Here is a 19,798-nt window from a genome sequence, read left to right as displayed (position 1 = left end):
GCTTGTGGGTATGAAGTGTTATCTTGTTGCAGTTTTGATCTGCATTTCCCTAATATCTAATAATGTTGGGCATCTTTTCAGGTGTTCATTGGTAATTTGTATATTTTCTTTGGAGAAGTGTCTAAGTCCTTTGCCCGTCTTTTAATTGGGTTGTTAGTCTTTTTGATGTTGAGTTTTATGAGTTCTTTATCTATCCTGAATATTAAACTCTTATCTGATATATAGCTTCCAAATATTTTCTCCCATTCCCTAGGTTGTGTTTTCACTCTATTGGTAATGTTGCTTGATGCACAAAAATTTTTAATTTTGATGTAATTTGGTTTATCTACTTTCTTTCTCTTGTTGTTTGTGCTTTTGGTGTCATATCTAAAAATCTGTTGCCTAAAAGAAGGTCCCAAAGGATACTACTATGTTTTAAGAGTTTTACGGCCTTAACTCTTATGTTTAGGTCATTGATCCATTTTAAGTTAATTTTCATATATGGAAATGTGGAAATTCAGTTGTCCAAGCACCATTTATTGAAAAGACTATTCTTTCCCCATTGAATATCCATTGGCACCCTTATAAAAATCAATTGGCCATAGATATATGGGTTTCTTTCTGGATTCTTAATTCTGTTCCATTGGTCTATATATTGACCTTTATGTCAGTACCACACTGCCTATATTACTGTGGCTTTGTAGTACATTTTGAAATTGGAAAGTGCGAGTCCACTACTCAGTAGTTTGAAAACTTCAAAGGGAAAAAGGGAATAAATAGAATAAGGAGATTTTTCTTTATATAAAATCTTATTTTGCTCTCCTAATAGGCAGTAGCCAGAACTAGACACCAAGGAGACAGTACTGGAGCTGGTGGTGCCCGGCGATGCTACCTGTTTCATCTCTGAATTCAAGGTCTTGCAAGACGTTTTTAAAGATGAACTACCTAGGGGTGGGAACTTTATTAACCGACCCAAAGCACAGGAAGTTAACTAATTGTTGATAAAACATTAGACAACCTCTCCTTCCCATAAAAAATTGAAGCTCGGAAAACTTGAGTCAAATAGCAATTGGTCTAAATCGAATTGGAGATTGGAATTAGGGAAGAAGAGATATGCAGAAAGGCCGCTACACATGCAACTAATGATACCTTGAAAAATCCTCCTCACAATTAGAAACTAACTATGCCTTCTCCATTCCTGGTTCTCTCTTATTTTAATTGAAGGACAACGTATAAAGGAAGGGGAGACATTTCTATTCTCTGTGACCTCTCAGAATGTTTTCATTGTGGTAGAAACTACAGGGGCTAAAACACATTTTTACCTTTAGAAGTTCAAATGTCCATATCTAGTATGGCCGCAAGAATGAGTGTGAACTCTACCCTCCACAGCACCTTGAAGAAGGTAAAAAGGTTTGAGGTAAGAGGGGATGTAGGAAAGAGAAAATGATGCCCAGCTTCCTTACTTCTCAGGCAATGTGTAGTCAAACACACACAACCTGTGGGAAAATGAATCCCAGTCCTCTCTTTATGAAGGAAGTGGGGTGTTACAGAGACATTATGATGCGATGAGGACCATAGGAAGGACATGGTAACATTATGAAGTCAGAATTTTTACTGCAATGTTTGCCTATACGAATTGCTTTAGACTCAAATCAGCTTTCCTCCCTGCTAGCAGCCTAGGGACAAATCTTACTCCTACCAGTAGGATGGTATTTTACGATCAAAGGAATGAGACTTAGGGCAAAAATGGAGACAGCAGGAAGGCAGTATAACAATTGGAAGGCTTTCTAAGTTGGCAATTTTGCACTATTATTTCTGTACAGAAATAAAGTATTTCCTATGTCCTTATGAATACCAATGAGGAAAAGCGAGAATTCAGCGTTGCCCTTCAGATGAACAATTTCAGAACAGCTCTGTTGGGGTTTGAAAGATTGGTTGAACGTACAGCAGCCCAGAAAAGAGATGAAAGATTAGGCTTATTTACCCAAAAAGAAGGTAAGATCAATGATTACAGAGCAGTCTCAGTGGGTCTATTGATTAGAACAGGTAAGTGTTTTAAGCCATCAGAGAGAAGCAGCATAGCTTAATATCAAAGACACTGAATGGGGAGCCTGAAGACCTGAATTCTAGTTCTGACTCTGTCTCTAAATAGCTAAGCAGTCTTGGGGAACCTTTTTCATTTCTCTGAACATTAGTAATCGTAATTGTAAAATAAGGGGGTTGGATTAAATGACACCTAAATGTTTCTCTGAAGGTTCTACCATTTTGATGGTTCGCAGTCTGACCTGGAACTCTGTCCATAATGCATGGTGATCATTAGCAAGCCATGTTATGGTACTTCTCCAAAGTACCTTACCTTGGGGTATCATGAAACCAAAAGGCTTTCCTAATAAAAGTTTTTGTTTAAACTTCCTTACCTCACTACAATTCCATTGTCTGGACCCCCCGCCCCCCCCCCCATTTCTCAGCTGGAATGATTCTGAGCATGCCAAGGTAAGAGGAATGTGGTGGACAGTGGTCTGCCAGGAGTATTAGCAGAGACCCCAAAGAAGAACTGAAAGTACACCACCATGGTCAGGGCTCAAGGGGAATTGCGTAGTGTGCAGCTTTGGGGCATTCAGGACAGCAGTGAAGAGCAAGGCATAATGGCAGAGGAAAAGATGAACAGAGCAAATCCCAATGTTGCAATAAAAGGAGTAGGGCCCATAATAACTGCTAAAGGGATGGCATGATCAGCCTTTTAATGTGCTAAGGTATATACTCATATATGATTGAAAATGTTGAATTTCAGTGTTCAAACCCACTCTAGTATTAGTGAACAATGTTTCATAATTCGTATAATTTAATTTCACTGTCATGACAATTCTAAACGACAATTATGGCTATTATCTCATTTTAGTTGTGAAAAAAAATTGGAGGCACAGATAAGTCATCTGCCCAAGTCATTCAACATCTAAGAGCTAGAGCTAAGACTCTTTAGATATGATCTTTAGTTGATTGTGACCTTGGCTGGGCTTTCTAAACTACTCGACAAAACTTTCACTTGTCTCTAATCATTTCCTTTAGTTATCTCTTGTGTTAGTTCTCCAAACCCTTACCACTTTTCCAGATCCTCTGTTCATCCTCTGCTTCCCCCAGCAAAGCTTCCAACATCACAGATTCCTTTCAAATGATCTCCCCTACACTTCCGAATTACCTAAAGCAGCACCTCTCCGTTCTCTCTTCTCTTGCCTTCAAGGCTATCACATTGCTTCAACAGCTTCAAAATCTCCTATTCTACTGATTTTGTCCTCTCAATCTAAAAGTATACTCAAACGTCCTGACCTTGACTTTTGCCTCCCATTAAACTACCAGTGTATGTCTGTCTCCCCTTTGTTTCCCCGCTAAATATCTCAATAGAGTGTTCCCCACAGCATCACCACTTAATTTTCAACATACTCAAGCCTGACTTCCCTTATCACTTTGCTGAAAACGCCCTTACCAAGGTATTTGATAACCTAAGATGGTTACCAAAGCCAATAAATTGTTTTCATTTTCCAGCCTAGTTGTCCACTTCATTGCATTAATACTGTTAGCTGCCTCCACTTTAAGAAACTTTCTCCTGTCATGGCTTCTATCATCAAAAAACCATCGCCATTGAGTTGATTCTGACTCACAGTGACCCTATAGGACAGAGTACAACTGCCCCACAGGGTTCCCAAGGCTGTAAATCTTTACAGAAGCACACTGCCACATCATTTTCCCATGGAGCAGCTGGTGGTTCAAACTGCCGACCTTTCAGTTAGCAGCTGGACATTTAACCACTGCGCCACCCGGGTTCCATCTTCCATCATACCACTGTCTTATTTTTCCCCTTTCTCATTCTTTCTTTGCCCCTTTTGATGGCTTCTTGAGCTTTGCCTATTGTGTTCTCTCTCAGTCTTATAGCATAAACTGTCTACCTTGTCTCCTAAGTCAGGTATCTTGGTATAAATTTTGACTATTTTGTGGTATCTTTCTCTTAGAATATTCAACAGCTTCTTAATATAATAGCCTTCTCCCCAAGAATTATCTCTTCTTTTAAAAACTCTCCATACTCGTGCTGAGAATTTTTCCTTTTAAGAAAAAGTGTAATCATGCCACATTCCTACTTATTAGCTCCTCTCTAAAATCCTCATGTGTTAGGTGGTATCTAGGGCCATTCACAGTCATGTCTTAACCTACCTTTCCAGGCTCAGCTCCTGTACGTCTCTTCATGTACCTTCTCCCTTACATGAACTTTTCAGTCTTTCCAAACATGTCATACTTTTGAGGACTCTGATATTGCATGTTCTATTCCCCCAACATGGAGCACCTTTTCTCCTCTTTTTGTGCTTCTTTACTCCTGCTCATCCTTTAAGACCCAAATCAAATGTCACCTCTTTGAAAAACTTCCAAACTTCTCCCAAGCAAAGCCATCATGATCACCATTAAGGCACTCATGTTTCTGTACTAAGCCTACACCCCCCACAATTGAACTGTGAGTGCTCTGAAAACTTCGTAACCCTAGGACCAACATGGAGCTTGGTGACCCCAAGGTACTCCTTTAATGTATGCTAAACAAACAAGTTAACTTTGTTTTCATTTAAAAGCAAGCAATCATCAAGTCAGGAGGCCCTGGGCGGTGCAAGAGTTAAATATGTTTGGCTATCAACTGAAAGGTTGGAGGTTTGAGTTCACCTAGACATGTCAGCTGCTAACCAAAAGGTCAGCAGTTCGAATCCACCAACTGCTCCTTGGAAGCCCTGTGGGGGCTATCGTATTCTGCCCTGTAGGGTGGCTATGAGTTGGAATTGACTTGATGGCAGTGGGTTTGGTTTTTTGTTTTAGAGGTGTCTTACAGGAAAGGCCTAGCGAGCTACTTCTGAAAAATCAGTCATTCAAAACTCTGTGGAGCATAGTTCTACTCTGACACACGTGGGGTCGCCCTGAGTCAGAATCGACTTGACAGCAACTAGTTTTAATTAAGTCATATTGAAATTTCCTTCCTCTGTCGTTTTTAAGATTTGATAAACACTAAACACTGCTAGACTGGTTACCTTCTGTGACAGAGACACTGGCATCACTACAGTTGGTGTCACCCAGTGTGGTAGCTCGGGAGTACCCCCGGCCCCTGCCCCGGCCCTGCTCCCCGCTCCCCCGTCCCCCGAGGCCCCCTGCAACTCCTCCTCTCTCCCACTAGCCAAGGTGGAGTCCCTCCTCTCTGCCTAGTGGGGGGTGCTGGTGATGGGTAGGGGAGTAGGGGTGGTGAGGAGTTACCATACTGGGTGACAGGTGACACCAACCCTAGTGACACCACTGCCTTGGTGGCTCTTCCCCTGGTGTCACTTGCCTGCCCGCCACCACTGCTACCACTGCCAGAGACCTTAGGGTCATTTTGGTGTCACCTCCTCTGGCAGTGTCCACACCCCTGTACCCCCCCCACCCCATGACACCACTGGACAGAGAGACTGATCTGAAAGACTGAGGAGAAGGGAGGAATATAATCTTAACTTCCATGAAGCTGCTAATGCTGTCTGGTATAAATTCATATTTATTAATAACTACTGAAAAAATAGGGTCTGGCTCTCATTATAGGCAAGAAGCTAAGAAGTAGAGAGAATGTTTTTAATGGAACAGTGTTTACCTCAAAAATGATAACAAGTAGCCTGCAGGAATTATCCAAGCCATATTGCTCTTAAATCATCTCATCAATCAAATCATCCCAGGAGAGTAAACTTTCATCATCCTCATCCTAAGGAGTTTACAATGGGAAACGTATACTAGTTTGGAATGGATTTTAAACTGCTGAGTAACTATTTGAGTATCTCATAGGAATTTTAAACTTAACATGACCAAAATGAAGTGCTTTATTTTCCCCAGCAATCACTATTGCCCAGTTATCCCTATTTTGGTAAATAGGACCAACATCCACGGAATTGTGAAACCAGCAACCTGCTCATCATTCTAGAATAAGGTTTCTCAACCTTAGCACTATTGACATTTGTGGCTGAATAATTGTTTGTTGGGTGGGCGATGTGTTGAGGGAGTGTCCTATGCATTGTAGGAGTTTAGCAGTATCCATGGCCTCTACCCATTGGTAGCCAAGAGCACACCCCTCCCCTAGTTGTGAAAATCACAAATGTCTCCAGTTGCCACTGGGCAGTAGAATGTCCCCTGGAGGGAACCCCTGTTTAGATCCCTACCTTTCCGTCCATCACCACTTCTGCACCAGCAATTTCCACTCCATTAGCAAGTCCTTACAATTGTACTTCCAACCATCTCTCAACATCTCCAGGGTTCCCTCTAGGATTTATCATTTATCACCATTGAGAGACACTTTATAGAGTCAAAGGGTGTGTTATGAACACTTGGAGAAAGCAGGCATAAATGAGGTTTTCCCTGGCAGCCCAGGGTGCACGATCACCCTTGGCATCTCTCTGGCCCAAGCCTCCATCACTTCAAACCTGGACACTTTAATAGCTCCTCACTGGTTTTATAGCTTTTACTCTGGCCTCCTCACAGTGTGCTTTTCAAAAAATTTAAGTTAGATCCTGTCATTTTCCTACTTAAAACTCTCTAATGCTGTTTACCATCATGCCAAGAAAGAAATGAAAAGCTTTGACTCCAGCGAGGCCTTCCTCCTCTGGTCTCCCCGTCACAGCACTTGCCAGCCTTCACTAAGCTCCATGCTTGCCGATCTTCTGGGCATGTCACATTCTCTTCAGCCTCAGGGTCTATGTGTTTGTCAGCCTCTGCCTGAAATGCTCTTGTGAACTTTTACACGTGACTGACTCCTTTTTCTTCTCAGGTGTCAGCTTCATTTTACCCACCTCCTCAGAGAGGCCTTCCCTGAGCCCACCTTCCCTCCCCACTACAACATAATTCTATCACAGCTGCCTATGTGTTTCCTTCCAAAAACTCGTCTCAATCTGGAATTACTTATTACTGAGATACGACGTAACATACAGTAAAGCCTGTAAAGTGCACCAATCTTAAGTATTATTGTTGTTAGTTCCTTTGGGTCAATTTTTGACTCATAGCGACCCCATGTAACAAAGTAGAACTGTCCCATAGAGTTTTCTAGGCTGTATCCTTTACGGGAGGTCTTTCTCCCAAGGAACCGCTGGATGGGTTCAAACCACCGACCTTTCAGTTAGCAGCCAAGCGCTTAACAATTGCACCACCAGGGCTCTTTAGTCTTAAGTATGTTGTTGTTAGGTGCCGTCAGGTTGGCTCTGACTCATAGTCACACCGTGTGACAGAGCAGAACTGCCCCATAGGGTTTTCATGGCTATAATCTTTACAGAAGCAGATCGCCAGATCTTTCTCCTGAAGAGCCACTGGGTGGGCTTGAACTGCCAACCTTCCATCTCGTTAAGTTTTTGACATTTGGTAAACATCCCTGTGAACACCAAGTAAAAACCAAAAAAACCCAAACCCGTTGCCATCAAGTCAATTCCAACTCATAGCGACCGTATACTAAATCAAGAAAAAGGACATTTCTAGCACCCCAGAACGTACCCTCATGCCCTTCTGAAGCTATACTGCTCCTCATCTTATACACAGACTAATCTAATGTCTACTTCTATTAGTTACCTGTCACAATCTGTAAATTTTTTTAAAAATTTGTTACAGTAAATATATGTGACAAAAGGAGCCCTCGTGACACAGTGGTTAAAACACTGAGCTGCTAATTGAAAGGTTGTAGTTCAAACTCACCAGATGCTCCAAGGGAGAAAGATGTGGCAGTCTGCTCTGTAAAGATTTATAGCCTTGGAAACCCTGTGGGGCAGTTCCACTCTGTCCTGTAGTGTCACTATGAGTCAGAATCGACTCAACGGCAGTGGGTTTGTATATATAACGAAATATTTGCCATTTCAATGATTTTTACATGTATAATGCAGTTACATTAACAGACATTCACCATGTTGTGTTCGCCATCACCACTGTTTCTAAAATTCTTCATTAACCTTAACAGAGACTTAGTGACAATCCATAAATATTTTATTTGTTTATTTACTTAATTTTCTGTTTCTTCCACCAGAATATAAGCTCCCTGAGGGCAGGGAGCTTGCCTGTCTAGTTTTTCATTCTAAGTTCAGGGTCTAGCTTAGTTCTGACACATAGTAGATGCTCAATACATTTTTGTTAAATAAATGAAAGAAAACGATCTTGTTTATACAGTCTGAGGAATCCTTTCTCTAATTCCTTCTTGTACTCAACTCAATTGTTATAACCCAGTGAATCACCAAATTTGGCAAAATCAAGACTTAAGCAATGGTGTGTGTGTTTACAGTGTCAAACAGCCAATCAAGAATTGTTTTTTGTGTTCTTCTGCCTTCCACCCAAGATGAGCTCTAGTGAAGACTCTTGATTGGTGAATTTTCACAATAGGAACGAAGTAATTCATTAGCCTATCTTCGTATTCCTGAACAAGACTCCTAAAATAATTGAAACAAAAGCTATAGAGAGGTACTAAGCTCCAAAGTAAAATATTTTCTTCTCACTTAGTAATATTTCAGCCGAGGGCCTAATTATCGTTTCCAAAGAAAAAGTCCTGAAAATGCTGATGAATCTGGTTTTTATAAGTTGAAATAAGAAGGAAAAAAAAGTTAAGAAATAGAAAAAGCAGCTGAAAGATGCCATGAAGTCCTTGCCGCTTGATGACAATGTGCTTGTACTTCGTTATAACGCAGATGCAGTTGATTATGACAAGTTTTATGAGGCAGTACAGGAACTTTTTGGTCCAGAAGTGAAGAATCAAGATGTGAAATGCTTTTACAGAAAACTCTGCAACAACCCTGATGCACCTATGGACTGGTGTGAGGTAGGCACTTTTGATGTTTATAGTATTACTTATCTTTATTCAAAATAAATGATTAAATCTAAGTGTTACTTTTACAGAGTTTAAACCCACAGTGTGTATGTAGCATGTATGAATGCCTACACCCATTAAGCCACGGATTGAAAGTAGGTAAAGCAGGTAGATGCTTAACTGTATTATTAATGTTGTGTTGTTGTTGCTGCTAGGTGCCATTGAGTTGCTTCCAACTCCTAGTGACCCTATGTACAACAAAACGAAACACTGCCTTGTCCTGCACCATTCTCACAATCGTTATGCTTGAGCCCGTCGTTGCAGCCACTGTGTCAATCCATCTCATTGAGGGTCTTCCTCTTGTTTTGTTGACCATATTCTTAATGAGTAACTCTCAAATACTTTTAGACCAATTGAAGGATTATACATGCCATTAACAACAAATAAGATAAATGACCTTAATTACATTCTAATGTAATTTAGTGTTATCATACATAAATTTTCATGGTATGCAAAGTCTTAGTATAAGAGGAGGAAGAAGCTACTGTTGACCACCTCTTGCATTTCTGATCAGCACAGTATTGGCTCCTTAGGTAACATTCTGGTGCTCTTGAGAGAATACACATGGGCACACTTGATCACTAAGTGACCTATGGACTGTGGGAAAAGGAGGGAAGAAAGCCTCTGATCCTTGCTTAAATTTGCAGAAGACAGCACTCTATAGGTTTGTTTCTTTGTTTATAAACCAGATTCTTCCTAACCTAAAAGAATTTGAGGTGTCTTGCAAATTTAAAAATTATACACACCCATACAGAGTAATTAAAATGATTTAAAAAAAACTCAGTGGATCTCTTTCAAAAATCAGCAGGTAGAGTAGACAAAAAAATAAGCAAGGATTTGACTAATACTATTAATAAGCTGATATCCATTACCCATTGCCATTGACTCAGTTCCAACTCATAGTGACCCTATAGGACATAGTAGAACTGTCCCATAGGGTTTCTAAGGAGCAGCTGGTAAATTTGAACTGCCGACCTTTTCTCTAGCAGCAGAGCTCTTTACCAACTACACCACCAGGGCCCCAACAAGCTTGTCGTTATTGTTGTTAGGTGCCGTCGAGTTGCTTCTGACTCATAGCGACCCTATGCACAAAAGAATGAAACACTGCCCCATCCTGAGCCATCCTTACAATCGTTGTTATGCTTGAGCTCATTGTTGCAGCCACTGTGTCGATCCACCTCGTTGAGGGTCTTCCTCTTTTCTGCTGACCCTGTACTCTGCCAAGCATGATGTCCTTCTCCAGGGACTGATCCCTCCTGACAACATGTCCGAAGTATGTAAGACGCAGTCTCTCCATCCTTGCTTCTACGGAGCATTCTGCTTGTACTTCTTCTAAGACAGATTTGTTCGTTCTTTTGGCAGTCCATGGTATATTCAATATTCTTCGCCAACACCACAATTCAAAGGCGTCAATTCTTCTTCAGTCTTGCTTATTCATTGTCCAGCTTTCACATGCATATTGATGCGATTGAAAACACCATGGCTTGGGTCAGGCACGCCTTAGTCTTCAAGGTGACATCTTTGCTCTTCAACACTTTGAAGAGGTCCTTTGCAGCAGATTTTGATTTCTTGGCTGCTGCTTCCATGGCTGTTGATTGTGGATCCAAGTAAAATGAAAGCCTTGACAACTTCAGTCTTTTCTCCGTTTATCATGATGTTGCTCATTGGTCCAGTTCTGAGGATTTTTGTTTTCTTTATGTTGAGGTGCAATCCATACTGAAGGCTGTGGTCTTTGACCTTCATCAGCAAGTGCTTTAAGTCCCCTTCACTTTCAGCAAGCAAGGTTGTGTCATCTGCATAACGCAGGTTGTTAATAAGTCTTCCTCCAATCCTGATGCCCCATTCTTCTTCATATAGTCTAGCTTCTCGTATTATATCTCGTAGATAGATATAAACAGAACTTTGAATCCAAGCCATAAGGAAAATACATCTCTCTCAAATATATATGGGGCCATCACAAAGTTGACTGACCATGTTTTAGGCTGAAAAGAAAATTTGAATAAATTCCAATATAAAATTAGAAACTTCTTTTAAAAGATAGCTAAAGTCCACAAAACCAACCAAGTAAAAAACCATCTACTCAGAAATTTTGGTGGTGGGGGGTTGCAAACAAAAAATGATTCCGCTAAACTTTAAAGAATGCATAATTCCCATGTGTTATGGATTGAATGGTGTCCTCCTGAAGCACGCATCTTAAATCCTAACCCCTTTTGGATACTTGTTGTAATCCCATTTGGGCATGAGTTTTCTTTGTAATGTTAATGAGGCAGTATAAGTGTAGGGTGTGTTTTAAGTTGATCTGTTTTGAGATATAAAAGAGCAGATTAAGCAAGCAAGCAAAAGAAGCAGAGATGGGGGAAGAGAGATGCCAAGCCACATGAACATCACCCTGGAGCAGAAGCTCAGAGATAAGACCTTCCCCTAGAGCCAAAAGGGAGAGAAAGCTTTCCCCTAGAGCTGGCACCCTGAATTTGGACTTGCAGCCTCTGAAACAATGAGAAAATTAATTTCTGTTTGTTAAAGTCACCCACTTGTGGTACTTCTGTTATAGCAGCACTAGATAACTAAGACACCATGTGATAAGAATTTTTCCAGAACTCAGGAAAAGATGAAAAGTTATTCAACTCATTTTCTGAGACTAAAATAACACTGAACTGAACAGAGGTAAAACATCAGGGAACCATCGGCCAGTCTTACTTACAAATGTAAATATAAAACTCCTGAATAAAATTTTAAAAAGTTAAATCCAACAGTGCATTAAAAAAATCAGTTCTAAGAAGAATTTAGCCCAGAAAAGTACGGCTGATTCAGTATTAGAAAATCCAGTAACATATTTCATTAACAAGTCAGGGGAGAACAAATCATCTAATCTTAATCAGGGGTCATCAAACTAAGGCCCATAGGCCAAACCTGTTTGCGTACGTGAAGTTTATTGGAACACGGCCACACTCATTTGTTTGCATATTGTCTACAGTTGCTTCTGCACTGTAATGGCACAGTTGAGTAGTTGTAACAGAGACCAAACAGCCCTCAAGTCTAAAATCTTTATCATCTGGCCCTTTTAGGAAAAAGTTTGCTGACTCCTGATCAAAACAAAATAAAATAAAATATTTAATAAATATTTGTTATTCACTTCTGCTTAAAAAGAGAAAAAAAAATAACTTAGCAAAACAGGAATAATAGAAAATTCCCTTCACTCAATAAAGGGGACTTTATCAGCAATAACCTGTTGCCTTAGAGTGGATTTTGACTCAGAGATCCTACAGGACAGAGTAGAGTTGCCCTATAAAATTTCCAAGGCTGTAATCTTTGTGGAAGGAGACTGCCACACATCTTTCTCCCAAAAAGTGGTTGGTGGGTTCAAACTGCCGACCTTTCAGTTAGCAGCCAAACACTTAACCACTGTGCCACCAGGGCCTTAAAACAAACAAACAAAGAAGAGGGGGGAGAGTCCATTCACAAGAGCAACAAATAGCAGAACATATCTTGGGATAAATCTGTTAAGGAATGTACAAGACCATAAAACTACTGAAGGAGCAAGAGGATATCTGGAAAATAACTGAGACTCAGTTTGTAAAGATCTGAGTTCTCCCAAAACTAACTTATAAATTTGATAGAATTTCAACAAGACAAGATTTTGGGAATTAAAGAGATGATTGTACAATCCTTCTAGAAAAGTAACATTATCAGCCATCAAAACTTATTTAGACCTAAGCTAATTTTTAAATGTGTAACTGTGAATGTAATGGATAAAAACATCAGTGAAACAAGAGGGTTCTGAATCAAAAATATATATATATGGGAATTTGGTATGTGTAGGAGGTACGATGAGTATTTTGTGATAGAAACATCACGTTACCCAAAGCAGGTCCTGCCTGGTGCAGCTTCTTGGCAGTAAAGACACACCAAGGTGAGGAAGGAGGAAGAGCTTTTATTACATGTGTTCAGGCAAAGCGCAAGGGAGTGTATACTTCAAATCAAGCTCCTCTAACAAAGGGAAGCAGAACCTTTTATACCGTCCTTCACAAGGAAGTACATACAAACATCATGGACTACATAGGTTATCATGGCACACAGCGGCAGTAAGACAATGGCATTTTTTCCCTTAGTATGTACAGAAAATGGAGCTTAGCTTACTTTAGGACACTTTTGAGGCCAGTAAACTGATTTGACTGGTTTTGGCTGATTTAAGGCAGAAGCTGAGTCACAGGTAGTGCTCAAGGTCTTGATGATAATGGACAGGAGAAGCGGGTCTCGATAGTGGCTGAGCAGCTGCTGGCTGCACTCGCTCTCAATCACATTTATTTATTTTCCATAAATCTTATTAAATGGACTCTGAGCATCTGTCTCACCATCCGTCTTAGTTGTCATTGTCAGTGTCAAGGTGAGAGACAGGGAAATGTGAACCACTTCATTCTCCAGAGTTGCTCAAGAATCTAAAAGCATCACATGGAGGTTCTATTGCCTAGAGCAACGTCTCCCTAGTTCTACCACTCAGGCCTTCCCCCATTGACATCTTGCCTTCAACCTGGTGGGGGTCATTGGTTCCTACTACTTGGGGAACACGGAGACTTCCATCCCCTTACAAGTACTGGGAATTGATCTCTTTCTCCAACCATCCTACCTTTCCCTCTCTCTGTCTCTCTCACTTTCTTCTCTTCTCTCTTCTACCGATCATCATTGTCTTCTTCCTTCCTTCTCCACCTCTCTCTCTTTCTTTTTCTCTCTCACTAATCTCTTCCAAATTGTTCTCCCTTTCTATCTAAATAACCAAATCCTACTGCATTTTAGAACCATTTCTATCTTTGGTGTTGATAATCTTTCCTTAGAATAACCTCCTCATTACTAATGAGAAAGTCCTAGATAGGCAATTCCAACTTCCCTGAAGCTAAAATATTTTGTCATATTGGGACAAGTTTTGTTTGTTAAACACCAAACTCTTTAAATTTCTCAGATAAGTGATTAAACGATATCTCTGTTCTTCACAGTTTTGATGGCTGAATCACTGAAGTTAACACACTTTTTGTTACACAAGGCAAGAATGATTCACTAGGCTTTCATAAAAACATATGACTCCCCCAGGAAGGAATACTGTTCCAAAGGAAGGGTTCTTGAAAAATGTTAAGAGGGGGGAGAATATAGCCTTGACCCCTAATCTTGCATGTTGACAATATTTTAGCTTTCCCAGGTTATGTAACTTGAATATGCCCACTTACTGTAAAAATTCAAAGAAAATAAGATTTGAAATTAAAGTATCAGGAAAATAACTTTTTTTTGCCTATCCATTTCCTAATGAAATGGCTTCTTTTCATTTTATTACTTATTTCACTTTCTTATGTCTCTGAAATTGTGCATTATCTTAGCATTGGCTAAGGCTTGCAATGGGAGAAAATGTGATGTTAGGACTCTTCCTTGTTCTGACTTCACATCCTCTTTTCTTCGTACAGCAGCCAGAAACACATTTCTTCAGCCGATAAGAAAAAGGAAGAAGATACGGGATGAAACAGTGGAAATAAGATGAGGAGTGATTGAGATGTGTCAGACTGCTCTCATTCACGAGAGGATGAGCAGAATTTCCAGAGCCAAAACAAGAGCTAGAGTAGTATCATCTCTCACCTGCATAACTGCTCTATAACCCTGTCCTGACAATAGAAGCAAATACTTTTTGAGCACTCTGTGCTAGGTAGCAGATACTGTGCTAAGTATTAACTCATGAATCTTCTTAACATTCGTATGAATTTGTTGTTGTTGTTGTGAGTTGCCATCTAAAAAAAAAAAAAATAGTCAGCTCCAGTTCATGGTGACTTTATGTATAACAGAACAGAAGGTTACCCAGTCTCGTGCCATCTTTGTGATCATTGGTATGTTTGAGTCCATTGTTGTGGCTAGATTTTATAGGTGAAGAAACTGAGGCTTAACAAGGTTAGTGGCAGAGTCAGAATTTGAGTCTGGGTTAACTATTTCCAAGTGCAAGCTCTAAATTACTGTTATATTGCCCTCTTGATGACCCCTGTAATCCAGATACAAGAAGAGTTTCTCCATGGATTAGAGTTTCTCCATGATTCCTTGGGACACAGGAGATAGCAACCTAACTCAAACAAGCTTAAGAAAAAAGAAATTTCTGGTTCATATACCTAGGAAGGTAGAACTGGCTTAGGAGAAGCCTGAGTGGCCCAGGGACTCATCAAACAGTAGGGATCTCCCTCTCTTTCTCTCTGGCTGTCTCTCCCTCTTCCCATCGATTCTGCTTACTTCTTTATGTGTTAGCTTCATTCTTTCCCACTTCAAACAGCCTTCTCTACCTGATGCTAAATATGTATGAAGACAATTCCAACTTCCCATTATCCTGGTTTAGTAAATGGATATTACCTAAGTACTGTCTGCATATTAATTCAAAGGAAGACTCTGACTGGCTCTGCTTAAGCTACATGCCCAAGCTGAGCTAATCACTGCACTAGGAAAATGGGACAAGGTGGTTAGCCATGTCTGGATCATAGTTCCTGAGTAAGGGATGGAGCATTCCCCAAAGGAAAAATGGAATACAGGCACCAGAAGAGACATGGGGCAAGTAGAAAGTAAAGTTACCCAAGTGTGTGTGTGTCAGTGGTTATATACACACGACATATGTACATACACGTAGTATACCATATTTAGGCTGAGTAATTTTTCTCAGATTATTCTGGGAAAAAAAGCAATCAATTTTTCTCAGATTATTCTGGGAAAAAAAGAATCCATGGAACTAACGGAATATCAAGAATGGTCCTAAAGGGCAGAACATAAAATTAGCAGGGATAGAGGGGAAGGTTATACTAAGTATATGGTGTGACCTTGAAAACCAAAGACAAAGCAGGCTATAGCATAGATGGTTTAGCTATTCCTTTTACAATGCTGGAAACACTGGTGGCGTAGTAATTAAGAGCTATGGCTCCTAACCAAAAGGTTGATAGTTCGAATCCACCATCTGCTCCTTGGAAACTCTATGGGGCAGTTCTACTCTGTCCTATAGGGTCACTATGAGTCAGACTCAACAGCAGCGGGTTTTTGGTTTGTTACAATACTGACTAATTTGGAATACTGCACAGTTACGCCCATTAAGTACACAGGATGAGGCATTAATGAAACTATAACTAATAAATAACTCAACATGAAAGTGATTAGATTCCAATATATCCTATGTCTTTCCAATATTCTTATAAATATTTCAGATTGTTTGTAGAAATTTGACAACCATTTTCACAAACTTCTGGTGAGTACTATTAAAGCCCTGGGTACCTACGGATCAGTAGGAAGGTTCTACTCTGCAGCATATTTCTAAAGCATGTTCATTTTTGCAAAAAAATGAAAAGTGAAAACCTTATTTTCACTTATATGAAAAATGAAAACTTGAAGACAAACTGTAAAAATGTATAATCTAGGTAAAGATGGAAGCGATAAGGGATTACTGGAGTACAAGTCACCATAAGGTTCATGAATCAAAGATAATAAATTCTGATTGCCAAGTTACTACTTTTTTTTTTCTTTTTAGACAAGCCATTTCCTTCCATACAAATGTTTTACCAGAGCTTACGCTATAAACTTACACTATAAATATCCAAAATTCCTGGCCAATTCTCCAAGATTTCTTGGAGTTTTAGTTCCAGGTTTTTGAGAGCTTTTCAGCTTGGTTAACTGAATTTTACACAGTGTATTCTGTTTTTCTGGAATTATTATGAGCCATCGTTTGTGCTGCTAAAATTTGAGTGCAGTTTTACTCAGAATACAGAATATAGCAGTTCAGAGTAACCCTGAAAAGGATATTATTGAGGATGGGTGACAAGTACAGTAAATAACGGTCAGGCCAGTATTTAGGTATGCCCTTTTGCTGGCTGGTTCCAGTAAACGCAGCAGCATTAAGAAGCCATTTGAAAAATGATTGAGAAATTTTGAACCTATCGTTAGCCAAGGTATAACTTTACAATACTTCATAAAGGCTTTGATAAGAAAGACCATTATCCCTGAGGTTCAACCCTTAGACACCGTAGACCTGCACATGCAAATGGTTAAGTTTTTGACTAATAGCTGAAAGGTTGGCAGTTCGAGCCCACCCGGAGGCACCTTCGAAGACAGACCTGGCGATCTGCTTCCAAAAGATCACAGCCTTGAAAGCCCTGTAGAGCACGTTCTACCTTGTACACATGGGGTCTATTACAATAACTAACTGAAACAAGAACTTTTTATATTGATTACATGTTGAAATGATAATATTTTGGGTATATGGGTTAAAAATTGTATTATTAAAATTAATTTCACCTATTTATTTTTACTTCTTTAATGTGCATATTAGAAAATTTAAAGCAAGTATGTGGCTTGCATTGTATTTCTATTGGACAGCACAGAAAATGTCAACATAGAGAGAACAGAAATTCTTCCTGATGAGCAAAGACTGATCTTTGCTGGAAAACAATTGAAATATGGACAGACCTTCTCTGATCACATCTGACAGAAGGAGTCCAGCTTTGTATCTTCAGGATCATACCAGGAAGAGGAAAAAGACATTTGGCGTCGTTCTTAACACAAGCGTAACAGAGAGCAGGTTAAGCTTAGCGTGTTTAAATGTCAGATCAAAGACACTGACAAAATTTGCCACTGTGGTTGGAAGTGCCCATCTGAAAAATGTGAAGTCAAAGTCCTTATGACCAACTAGTTTGACAGACAGGTGAAATTTGCAGGCCCATCCCTTAAATGTGGGCAGGAGTACAAATGGAGGCCCATACACCGCACATCTAAATATTTAAAGTTATAAATCAAGCTAATTGTTAAATAAAATATGCTGTATCCTTCAGTTTTGACAAATATATTTTAACGCTATCCTGGATGGCCGGTGAGAATTTTAATTTCTTGGGTGCCTTGTAGCTTCACGTGGAAACATGGAGATAAGGGCAGAGCTGGCCCTAGCCTACCTCCCCTGTTTTTCCACTACTAGCTCCGTCCCACATCATGGGGTCATGTGTGCACACATGTGGCAACCTCAGACCACTGAATATTTCATACATGTTGTTGTTAAGTGCTGTAGAATCAATTTTGACTCATAGCGACCCCATGCGACACAGCAGAACTGCTCCATAGGGTTTTCTAGGCTGTAATTTTTTTTAATCTTTACAGGATATGTTGCTAGGTCTTTCTCTCGTGGAGCCTCTGGGTGAGTTTGAACTGCCAACGTCGGCTAGCAGCCAAGCACCTAACCGTTGTACCACCAGGGCTCATACGTGACGGTTATATGGTTGAATTTCTAATGCAAGAGTTTGGGACTACTATAAATATGAAAATGTGAATACACAAACTGATTCATGTCAATATCAAATAATTTATGCATTCAGGAAATTACAGCAGTCTGTTCATATTCTATCACATGCTTAGAGCCAGCAAACTTGTGCCCTAAAAATGTTCCCAAAATGCCAAGACATGAGACTCAGTACTCTGTCGTAAATCTTTTCACGTGGAATTCTACATTAACTGAGAATTGGGCTCCTGAATGCAATGAAATACTAATCGAAAGTAAATCCTGGTGTGTTTTTTTTTTTAATGTGTAGATGAGGAAATAGATCCTCCTTCCCTCCCTCATCTCCCCCCTCCCTTTCTCTCTCTCTCTCTTTCCCTTCCGTTTGTTTAGAACATCATAATCTCCTTCCACTTGGAAAATGGCTTATTTTCTTGCAAACGTTTCCCTCTCATGGTCTCTTTTAATCTTTGCAATAGCCCCCATGGTGTGGATTATGAAGGATAATGTTATTGCAACAAGAAAGATGAGGAAAATAAAACACAGAAAGGTTAATTGACTTATGTAAAACCACAGAGGAAATCGGTTTTTTGTCCTAGAGCTGAGATTTTTTTTCTTTCTCCACCAGTAATTTCATATGACCTTATCCTGCCTCTTAGAGCCCTTGGATTCTATAAATTATATGCAAGTTTAGTGGAAAAAAGGATGACCAGCCTTTAGCACACTCATGAATATGAAGCTTCTCTTGACGTCTGAGAAAGTCGTACAAGAAGGTTCCGCTTTGATTGCTCTGTCGTTTTTATCACAAAATATCTGTACTAATGCTCCAAAGAGGTATTTCTATTTCAAGCTGTGTGACCTAACTTTTCTGGGCTTCAGATTCATCACCCGTAAAATGGAAATTCAGTGCTGGAAGACCAACCTCATTCCAGTGTGGATTACCTGGATTTATGAGATAATATTTAAGAGAACTTGATTCATTATTTTATACTCAGGCACGGATATACAAATCTGATTCTGAACAGAGATCTCTTTGTTGTTACAGTGCCACAAACCGTTGTACTTTTGTTCCCTTTAGGCTTTAGATGCAAATGCCCTTGGAGAATTTGAGATTTATGAAATAATGAAACCTTTGAACTCAACTAAAAATCATCTAAACTGGCCCCTTCAATCTGTATGGAAAAAGTTATATGTAAAGAGGTCCAAGTCATGTGTTTAGCTTAAGTCCAAAAAGCTAGTCAGTGGAAGAGTCTGGCTCAGACACTCCCTGCTTTTCCTGTAATACCATGTTAGTCTATGTTTCCAATGGGAAATCCATAAACAGATTTTTCCCCCAGGAGTACACTGCAAATTAATCCAAAGGACCGTGTCTTAGTTAGCTAGCGCTGCTATAACAGTTGGTGGCTTTAACAAACAGAAACTTATTTTCACACAGTTTAGGAGTCTGGGAATCTGAATTCAGGGTGCTGGCTCTAGGGGAGGCTTTCTCTCTCTGTTGGCTCTGGGGGAAGGTCCTTGTCTCTTTGGGCTTCTGCTCCCGGGTGATCTTCATGTGACTTGGCATCTGTCTTCCCTCATCTTTGCTGCTTAGCTTGCTTGTTTAATCTCTTTCATATTTCAAGAAAGATTGACTCAAAATACACCCTACACTAATCCTGCCTCATTAACATAATAAAGACATCTATTCC

General features: G+C 39.9%; 1 protein-coding gene across 1 annotated transcript in view; it reads left to right on the top strand.

Annotated features, from left to right (window-relative positions):
- Window positions 1–1,815: 1,815 nt before the first annotated feature.
- The window catches only part of WDR64 (WD repeat domain 64), a 155,838-nt gene continuing 137,855 nt past the window's right edge, over window positions 1,816–19,798 (top strand). The window contains exons 1-2 of the mRNA XM_049868224.1: window positions 1,816–1,974; window positions 8,676–8,806. Of these exons, the coding sequence (XP_049724181.1) occupies window positions 1,827–1,974; window positions 8,676–8,806 (279 nt within the window). The 5' untranslated portion in view covers window positions 1,816–1,826. The remainder of the gene's footprint in view (window positions 1,975–8,675; window positions 8,807–19,798) is intronic.

The sequence above is a fragment of the Elephas maximus genome, chromosome 24 (genome assembly GCF_024166365.1).
Source record: "Elephas maximus indicus isolate mEleMax1 chromosome 24, mEleMax1 primary haplotype, whole genome shotgun sequence".
Taxonomy (NCBI): domain Eukaryota; kingdom Metazoa; phylum Chordata; class Mammalia; order Proboscidea; family Elephantidae; genus Elephas; species Elephas maximus.
This window is presented reverse-complemented; position numbering and strand designations above follow the sequence as displayed.